This window comes from Gymnoscopelus braueri, assembly GCF_963280865.1.
Source record: "Gymnoscopelus braueri genome assembly, chromosome: 10".
Taxonomy (NCBI): Eukaryota; Metazoa; Chordata; class Actinopteri; order Myctophiformes; family Myctophidae; genus Gymnoscopelus; species Gymnoscopelus braueri.
The window spans coordinates 17,150,937-17,160,592 of record NC_137611.1 but is presented as its reverse complement, the minus strand read 5'-3'; the positions used below and the strand labels follow the sequence as shown (position 1 = coordinate 17,160,592).

Here is a 9,656-nt window from a genome sequence, read left to right as displayed (position 1 = left end):
CACTGGAGTGATGCTTTGGGAAAAGGAGGAAGCTAGAGGCCTTTGTGATGCTGACACATCTGCATGGTTTGCTCATAGTTGATGACATCGTTAGATATTAAATTCCCTCATTCTCACCATGCCATCAAACCTTCTTCCTTGTTGTCATGGGAAAGTGTAAATTAACTTTATTAACTAACAAATGAGGGCTGCACTCAACAACAGAGTGACATCAATACGTATGTGTTCTTCCATTACTGTTTCCTTAAGTTGACATTTTATTCAGGCCTAATAATTGTAGTTTTGGTGTGTGGGCCTACAGAATGTGCACCTGTATACCAACAGAACCTGGGCAACTGGACCAGCTAACACAGCCTATTGTACACTAATAGCAAAATAAAGTGTGTGCGTTCATGACGACACACTGACCTACACTAGACACATGCAAAATATATTCATTTGTATTCCTCACTTGACTGCACTACACCCATTTCACCAACAGATGTCAATCACGTTGCTTTTAACTTCAGAAAAGGCTATAAAAACTTTTTTTGTAGAGAATCCCGTAAAGGCAGCATTATTACTAGCCTTAAGAAATGAGAACAGAGAAAGCTTAATGTAAACGTACTGCATGTGTCCAGCATCCATGTTGTTGGTTCACTTTTAGGTGAAGTGCATTAATATTTATATGGAGGTATGTTAGCTACGATCATATTTCCTAACCTAATTAAATCTACATATTATGCATAGCGAAAAAGCTCTTTAAAGAACTAGATGGGTGGCTCTTAAAAGAGCCGTTTTGGGGTTGTGAAGTGATGGATTAGTTTATGCACGTTCTCCACGGATACGACGGGCCAGCTGGATGTCTTTGGGCATGATGGTCACCCTCTTGGCGTGGATGGCGCACAGGTTGGTGTCTTCAAACAGACCGACCAGATAAGCCTCGGCTGACTCCTGGAGAGCCATGACAGCGGAGCTCTGGAAGCGCAGGTCGGTTTTAAAGTCCTGGGCGATCTCCCTCACCAGGCGCTGGAAGGGCAGCTTGCGGATCAGCAGCTCGGTAGATTTCTGGTAACGACGGATCTCTCTCAGAGCCACTGTACCGGGACGGTAACGGTGAGGCTTCTTCACTCCACCGGTTGCCGGCGCGCTCTTGCGAGCAGCCTTGGTGGCGAGCTGCTTCCTGGGGGCTTTACCACCGGTGGACTTACGAGCGGTCTGCTTGGTTCTTGCCATCTTTCTCTCTCTGTCTGTAACGTCAGGAGTTGTGGTGAAAAGAGCGCAAACTCCTGCTATTTATGTCAGCGGCTCTGAGACGCCGTCTTTCTCTGATTGGTCTCTGGTCGGGAACCTCCTTGTTTGGGGAGGAACCAGAGTTAGACTGGGAGGAACAGATCACGCCACTGGTACTGATTGGTGGGGAGCTCAAACACAGTCAGCCCGCACTCTCTGTTGTGCTGTTCTGCTCCCCAAGAAGACCGAGAAAGCCGCCAAGAAATACATCTCATTGATTCGACAGAACCACACAAAGGCTCTTTTAAGAGCCACACACTGTTTCTGTAAAAAAAAAAAAGAGTTGCTTCTATTTACCCCGGGCGCCTGTAGCTTTTCGTGGTTGAAAAGAACGTGAACATTTAATAGCTTGCTGTACTTACTGCCAAATGCAAGAGACTCCTACTCAGGCTATAGGCCTACCCCCTGCGTTTTGTGACTTTTAAAACACTGCTGACTTATTCTCCTGTCCACATGTCTTTGCTGCAACAGCAGATAATTATTGTACTGCATCAACACAATTTACGTCTTTCAATAATATTTTAGTGTGCACATCATATGGCCAGATGCGTGTATGAGAGAATATCAGACGGATCTGCGCCCGCAAGTGTCTTCCCCCCCCTGATTTCTTCACATTAAACTACCAGCTATCATTTCCTATCATTGTGTACTGTTTAGCTAGTTTTCTGACACTTTTTTGGTACCCTTATTTTTCAGTCTACAATAATGGGAAGGAGAGAAAAGAAAAGATTACAAAAGCCGCTTCATTCGGGGCAGTGCAGTAAATAGTCTGGATAGACATGGAAAGGAAAAGCACAAACGGCTATTGAGCCAGTCTTTCTATTGGCCCTTGTTGTCAGTCAACCATTGACGCATTAACACCCCGAGCAGGTCAACATTAAATTGCTATTACATATGGATCTCCTCTTTGTTGATAATATGGGTGGTCCTTAAAAGGACCTTTGTGTTTAGCGAAGACGATGCAATTTACTTGGAGCTAGTGTACTTGGTGACAGCCTTGGTGCCCTCGGACACGGCGTGCTTGGCCAGCTCACCGGGAAGCAGCAGGCGGACGGCCGTCTGAATCTCCCTGGATGAGATGGTGCGACGCTTGTTGTAGTTAGCCAGTTTGGAGGCTTCACCGGCGATGCGCTCAAAGATGTCGTTGACGAAGGAGTTCATGATACCCATGGCCTTGGAAGAGATACCGGTGTCAGGGTGGACCTGCTTCATGACCTTGTAGATGTAGATGGCATAACTCTCCTTCCTGGACTTTCTGCGTTTCTTACCGCCCTTGGCAGAGGTTTTAGTGACGGCTTTCTTGGAGCCCTTCTTGGGCGCTGGCTTGGCGGGTTCAGGCATGGTTCTTTCTCAAATGAATGAAGAAAAGAGATAACGTTTGTCCGGCGTCGCACCCGTATTTAAACCAGGCCAATGCAAATGAGGTGTGCGACTCCCAGCACATGATTGGTGCCACTGCTTATGTGACCCACAGAGGGAGGCGTTTTACACGGCTTATGTGACCCACAGAGGGAGGTGTCTTACACTGTCTTTGTTCCTGCATAATGTTTTCCCGCCTGCATCATCTATTGTTCCCGCTTAGGTATAATACAAATTTAGGGTAAATCTATATTATAATCGGAATTAATAGTTCTAGTCCACGGCACGCTCCAATTTCAATCTAGTTGTAACACACTTTCTATCGATGCATAATGTATACAGTATAATCTAGTCAATCCACTAACAGTATAATCTAGTCAATCCACTAACTAATCACAGATGATAGCCTACTTCTATGACCCATGTCCCTGACCAGTTGTACCACACAAAGCAATCAAAAATTGCATTTGATCATGTTCATTATAGCTGGGATGAGTGGGGTCTCTCACTGGAGCCGTGTGTAAAGTTATTGTATAAATTCAACGTGTCATTACTAACAGTCCCATATGGTCTAGCGGTTAGGATTCCTGGTTTTCACCCAGGCGGCCCGGGTTCGACTCCCGGTATGGGAACTCAATTTAGTTCCGAACTGAATCAGGGAATGTGTCATGATGCTGGCAAGTAGTGGATGTGAATTGAACAATTATGTTATAGTCCATGTTTATAAGCATAGTAGCACGGTCAAATGAAGTCACTCTCTAGACTAATAGACAATATAGAAAATGCTGGACCAATGGTTTCCCCATCTTAATCTTGACTATATGAAGCGTCTACATTTGTGTTATATTACTTATTCGCCTGGAATGTATTGTGCATTGTATTATATACAATATTTTCACAAGATCAATGTGCAAAGTGAGTTGTACACCCTCAACTTGCACTGTCTTTATATTTAAGTGGCATGTTGCATCATGGCCACAATAGTCTACCTTTCCCTGATCCAACCCTGCCCCCCCCACTGGCGACTGCGTGAATAGCATTGCATACATGAAATCAGACAGGTTATCTTGACCGTTTTAAAACGTATAGATTCCGACTGCCATTTATCCAAATAATTACAATAGGACCATTCCAAGCTCGAGTTTGCACTACGAGGGTCAGGGTGTACATGTTGAGAGATTGTATCAAAACCTAATCAGTGGCCATGAATCATTGTCCTCTAGCCTAAACTTTATAGGACGCAAACGACTAACGTATCAATTACGGAATAGACTCTGTACAGAAAGTGTGGGTGGCTCTTAAAAGAGCCTTTGGGTTATTGAGAGCCGAATAAGTGATTTAACCTCCGAAGCCGTACAGAGTGCGTCCCTGTCTCTTCAGAGCATAGACAACATCCATGGCAGTCACGGTCTTTCTCTTGGCGTGCTCGGTGTAGGTGACTGCGTCACGGATCACGTTCTCCAGAAAAACCTTGAGGACACCACGAGTCTCCTCTTAGATCAGACCGGAGATACGCTTCACACCACCGCGGCGAGCCAGACGGCGAATAGCGGGCTTAGTGATTCCCTGGATGTTATCACGAAGCACTTTGCGATGACGCTTGGCGCCTCCTTTCCCTAGACCTTTTCCTCCTTTGCCTCTTCCTGACATCTTGAGTTCAGTTGAAGTTTCAAAACCGAATGTCGTTTACGTCCAAAGCGTTGCGTATTTATGTGTGTTCTGAGGACGTATAGGAAGACAGGCAGCCTGCTCTGCACTGGGCGTTGCCTAAAAAGCTGCTCCTTTATTCTGTGTTCTGCATGACAATGACCTCTCCAACGGTTATTTTGAACATGGTTATAAAGCTGAGCCTTAGTGGAAGTGGAAGCAATTAACTAATATGTATATCTATGTAATGTCTATTTGCTCTATTTTTATTTGATTACTTATAGGCATTTTAAGTAACACAAGCGCCATACTGATGTTATCTTTATATAATTGAAAATCCCAATAAATATATTGTAAAAAAAAAATTAAAACTATTCCCACTTAAACGGCAGTATGTATACCATGTCTTTTTAAGAATACCTTATTGTAAATAAAAACAAAACACTCACAACATTCACATTATCAGTCATGAGTCGGTTCACAGTCACAAAAAAAAACACATCTCCAGACTTCAACATAAATAGTGAAAAAGATACATAATATACAGTAATACTATACAGTCATAGCATTTATATATATTTCTCATGAGTAGCTGATATGATGTAGTAAAGACAGACTTCTCAGACAACAACACAAAACAGTATATCAATAGTACAATATAGGGGGATTTCTATGCACGTGTGCACACTTGATGTGTAACAGATTAAACAAGTTCCATAGTCCAGTAGAATGCTACTATCGGTATCTATCTATCTATTTACACTGTTATTTTAAAACAATGGTGAACATGGAATCCATGTTGACTGTGTGCAAAAGTTATATCTGATCATTATATGTTTATATAACCTCATATGTTACCGTTTAAACTTTGTGGTGCTGCTATTCGTGTCTCCCTTATCAAATAGAACATTTATTTCAATGGGACAAACATGGATAATCTATTCTAGATGTCCATTTTCACTGACCTCTAGAATATTTAAAATGCATCATCTGGGGCTAAAATGACTAAACTAGGCTACCTTAAATCAATATGACATTTAGAAAGTCTACACCACTGGCACTAATCTGTAATTTTGGATTTGATCATCAATAGCTAAACCAAAGATTTAAGGGTTAACACAGTTAGTTAACGGTTATTATGGGGGGGGGGGGGGGGGGGGTGTAATTTCAAAGGAGGGAAAGACCTCACGCCTTTCCTCAAAAAATAGTGAGCTGGATAGACACAGCTAACTCCAGAACATGTTACAAATGGTTTATGGTCATTATACGTGAAAATGAGGAAATAAAAACTCTTATAAAAAGTTGTGGTTGGCTCTTAAAAGAGCCTTTTGTGGGTAAAGGTGGGATAGGTTTATAACAGTTTACTTCTTCTTGGGAGCTGCCTTCTTTGCTGCCTTGGGTTTGGCAACCTTCTTGGCTGGGGATTTCTTGGCTGCTGCAGGCTTCTTGGCTACTTTCTTGGGACTCTTGGTGGCTTTCTTCGGGCTTTTAACTGCTACCTTCTTGGCAGCAGGCTTCTTGGCTTTCTTCGGCGATTTCTTGGCGGCCAGAGGCTTCTTTGCTGCCACCTTCTTTGGCTTTTTGGCCGCGGCGGGTTTCTTGGCAGCAGCGGGCTTCTTAGCTTTGACAGCTTTCTTGACAACAGGCTTCTTCGCCTTAACTGCTACAGCTTTCTTGTTCATCTTGAAAGATCCAGATGCGCCGGTTCCTTTGGTTTGAACCAGAGTGCCTTTTGCTACCAGGCTCTTGACGGCGATCTTGACGCGGGCCTTGTTCTTCTCCACATCGTAGCCACCGGCAGTCAGAGCTTTCTTGACCGCAGCCAGGGACACGCCGCTCCGTTCTTTGGAGGCGGACACGGCCTTGACTACAAGCTCAGCGACGCTGGGGCCGGCCTTCTTGGGTCGGGGAGCTGCCTTCTTCTTGGCGGCCTTGGCCGGAGCCGGAGCTGGTGCGACTTCTGCCATGATTCAATCAGACGCGGGTAGTAGCTTGCCTTAGTGTAAAGTCTCGGTACGGTAGATTAGACTGGTGGTGAGCACAGTGAAGGGGCTGGACTTAAACACAACATGAGAACCATGTAGAGTCAATGCACACAGAGCCCGTCTTCTCTAGGTGGCTTAATGTGCCACTTGTGTTTTCTCCTCGACAAAAAACAAGATATTATAAACGACTGTGTATATTATGAAATGTAACAAAGGGCACACTGCTAGCACACTTGTGCCCTTTTGTCATGAACATTATCTGAGACGCGAAGAACGCTCTCGTTTTGTATTGATAGGCTCAACACCTCACTCTTCAACGGGCAAAACACAATTCCCCCATCATTTTCCTTCTAAAACAATGTTAAACTATGTTACATTAACACCAATCCTCGTAATCCTCTTAGCAGACATACCCGACGACAGGATAACATAAACTATACTCTTGTTTTATTATCCGTTTAGTTATAAATAGAAGGTTTTCTGACCTTAGTAAACACACTCCAGTTGACGGCAGCAACTCCCATTGACAGCTATTGAATGGTGGAAAGCTTTGTTCATTTGTGGAGGAATAACTTACTGTGAGTAATATATCTGATATAACATCTGATCAAACTAAAGTAAACAAAATAAACCGTATCTTATACAATCAACTGCTGCTGTCTGTACTTTGCTTATGGAGACAGACATGCTGGTACACAAGCCAGCACGTACCCTTCACATTTTAAAACTCCATGATGCAATGTATATCCTGCTGCATCCCATTTTATGATCAATTATCATTGTGTTCTGTATGAAAACAGTGGGATTGCCATAGCAAAGATGTCCATCCCCATATCAATTGGGCCTACCTTTATAGCAGCATGGGACAGAACTGTTCAGTACATACATATCACAAGTGAACTGTTGCTGTAAGTTATTTTCTTTGGTAAAGCTACCTGGGAGCAAATATGTATTACTCATATATTTGAATTGACACATCGTCTGATTTTGATTGATTGAATACTTTATTAACAGTTTGCAAATAGCACAGTGGTACAATTGTACAATGATGCTAAAGGGATAACACAAAAAAAGTCCTGGCTTCCATTACAACGATATTCAAGACATCATCAACACTATAGCAATAAACGTATATGCCCAGTAAAAAGTTTAGGGGGGGGGGGGGGGGGGGGTTCTGGTGTTGGGCTTAGATTACTTTTCTAGGACCAGTTACTAATTTATTTAACTTTAAATGCAGACTTGGAACATTTGTTTATTTCACAACAGATTAGGGCCTACTCACAACAAAGAGTGTGTGTGTGTCTTAATATTTTTACTTTTGCAATTCCATATCCAAATATTGTTAATGGTTCCTTACATTCTGGTGTTCTTTCCATGTTGCTGATGTAACGGGATAATAATGCATGTGTGACGGGATCGAAATCCTCAAGGATGGTTTTATTTTCATTTTTAGTGAAGAAATAACAGTGTGAATGCAGTGTTTTCTACTGTTGCAGACAAAATGTCCACCTCTGGTCATTGTAATATGCCTGTTAATTAGACCGTTGGCCAGCCTACTTAGTCCATGAGCCAGAGCCCCAAAATTGAGCAATGATTATCGAAAGAGTGGGCAAAACCAAACCTATATTAAATTGTTCATAGGGTCAATACGAGTAAATAAATATATGATAACCTTTCCACAGGAGCAGCTTTTTCATGGTTATCACACATTTTGTTATTTTCCCCATACGTACATGACAGGTGAAAAAATGCCAAAATTTAAAAAATAGTTATCATAATGAAACTTCCTGAGTTGATTACTTACATGAAGACAATGATTTATCGTATTACAAGTTTTATGAAATTGTATATTTAAATATGCAAATTAGGCATTAGGAAAATATGCCCAAATTTGCATAACTTTCCAGAATCAACATTGGAACATTGGACAAAGCCAGAGTCAACATTCTTATTTCATTTTGTTAAGATGTTGGAGTCAAAGGTTTTTAACGAGGGAATATTCTATATCTGGCTCAATTTTGAGGCACTGGCTCATGGACTAAATGCGTAATTTGCATATTTAAATATACAATTTCATAAAACTTGTAATACGATAAATCATTGTCTTCATGTAAGTAATCAACTCAGGAAGTTTCATTATGATAACTCTTTTTTAAATGTTGTCATTTTTTTCACCTGTCATGTACGTATGGGGAAAATAACAAAACGTGTGATAACCATGAAAAAGCTGCTCCTGTGGAGAGGTTATCATATATTTATTTACTCGTATTGACCCTATGAACAATTTAATATAGGTTTGGTTTTGCCCACTCTTTCGATAATGAAATCTTGTCTGGCTCATGGACTAACTCGGGAACAATGGCATGGGGAATGCGTCATGCCCCATCTGTTCATGCAATGACCGTTAGCAGATTACCCGACTCCCGTTGTAGTACCCGTCTGTCTGTGTCCCTTAATGCAGTTGTCGTAACCCCATTATTATAACTCAATTGAGCATATATACTCATTGAAAACCCACACATCCATGGTCCTGGTGACTGATTTTATTTTTCACTATATATACATATATACACATAGGCTATATACATTATTTCTATTGAAAAACAAAAACGTGGCCCTCGTTATTTGGAGGGCTCTATACTCCTTTATCAATCATTTGTTTTATTTTGTGTTTACCAAGGACTAGAGATGGAGCGGAGAGAACCCCACATCACTAATCAAACAGCCCAGTAGAGCAGACCATTACATTACAATTTCATCTCAGTCATTTGAGGGAAAACACTAACGGCCCCCTAAAATATTATTAACTCATATACACTAAAGTTTCCTTGCTATAATTACAGCCGTAGCGGCTTGGCTAACGATTTTAATAAGTGGAAGTCTTTTACAGAAATAAGTGGGTGGCTCTTAAAAGAGCCGTTTTGGGATAGTGACGATATCAGATAAGTTTAAGCACGTTCTCCACGGATGCGGCGGGCCAGCTGGATGTCTTTGGGCATGATGGTCACCCTCTTGGCGTGGATGGCGCACAGGTTGGTGTCCTCAAACAGACCGACCAGATAAGCCTCGGCTGACTCCTGGAGAGCCATGACGGCGGAGCTCTGGAAGCGCAGGTCGGTTTTGAAATCCTGGGCGATCTCCCTCACCAGGCGCTGGAAGGGCAGCTTGCGGATCAGCAGCTCGGTAGATTTCTGATAACGACGGATCTCTCTCAGAGCCACTGTACCGGGACGGTAACGGTGAGGCTTCTTCACTCCACCAGTTGCCGGTGCGCTCTTGCGAGCAGCCTTGGTGGCGAGCTGCTTCCTTGGGGCTTTGCCACCGGTGGACTTACGAGCGGTCTGCTTGGTTCTTGCCATCTTTTTTTCTGCCTAAATCTGTAGAGTTAAAAGT

The 9,656-nt window shown here is 42.5% G+C and overlaps 5 protein-coding genes across 5 annotated transcripts; all 5 read right to left on the bottom strand.

The window, feature by feature from the left end:
* Positions 1-804: 804 nt before the first annotated feature.
* On the bottom strand, positions 805-1,215 carry LOC308093984 (histone H3.2; the record flags this gene model as incomplete). Its single annotated transcript, XM_080440400.1, has 1 exon — positions 805-1,215. One exon carries the CDS (start codon positions 1,213-1,215, stop codon positions 805-807), a length of 411 nt encoding a protein of 136 aa, XP_080296526.1.
* Positions 1,216-2,238: 1,023 nt separating this feature from the next.
* Positions 2,239-2,613, bottom strand: LOC308093999 (histone H2B-like; the record flags this gene model as incomplete). Its single annotated transcript, XM_080440415.1, has 1 exon — positions 2,239-2,613. The coding sequence occupies one exon, from the start codon at positions 2,611-2,613 to the stop codon at positions 2,239-2,241; it is 375 nt and encodes a 124-aa protein (XP_080296541.1).
* A 1,356-nt stretch (positions 2,614-3,969) lies between these two features.
* On the bottom strand, positions 3,970-4,281 carry LOC308093400 (histone H4-like; the record flags this gene model as incomplete). Its single annotated transcript, XM_080439736.1, has 2 exons — positions 3,970-4,070; positions 4,155-4,281. The coding sequence occupies 2 exons, from the start codon at positions 4,279-4,281 to the stop codon at positions 3,970-3,972; spliced, it is 228 nt and encodes a 75-aa protein (XP_080295862.1).
* A 1,358-nt stretch (positions 4,282-5,639) lies between these two features.
* Positions 5,640-6,245, bottom strand: LOC308093976 (histone H1-like; the record flags this gene model as incomplete). Its single annotated transcript, XM_080440392.1, has 1 exon — positions 5,640-6,245. The coding sequence occupies one exon, from the start codon at positions 6,243-6,245 to the stop codon at positions 5,640-5,642; it is 606 nt and encodes a 201-aa protein (XP_080296518.1).
* Positions 6,246-9,184: 2,939 nt separating this feature from the next.
* LOC308093980 (histone H3.2) lies at positions 9,185-9,622 on the bottom strand (the record flags this gene model as incomplete). Its single annotated transcript, XM_080440396.1, has 1 exon — positions 9,185-9,622. The coding sequence occupies one exon, from the start codon at positions 9,620-9,622 to the stop codon at positions 9,212-9,214; it is 411 nt and encodes a 136-aa protein (XP_080296522.1). The 3' UTR covers positions 9,185-9,211.
* Between the last annotated feature and the right edge of the window lie 34 nt (positions 9,623-9,656).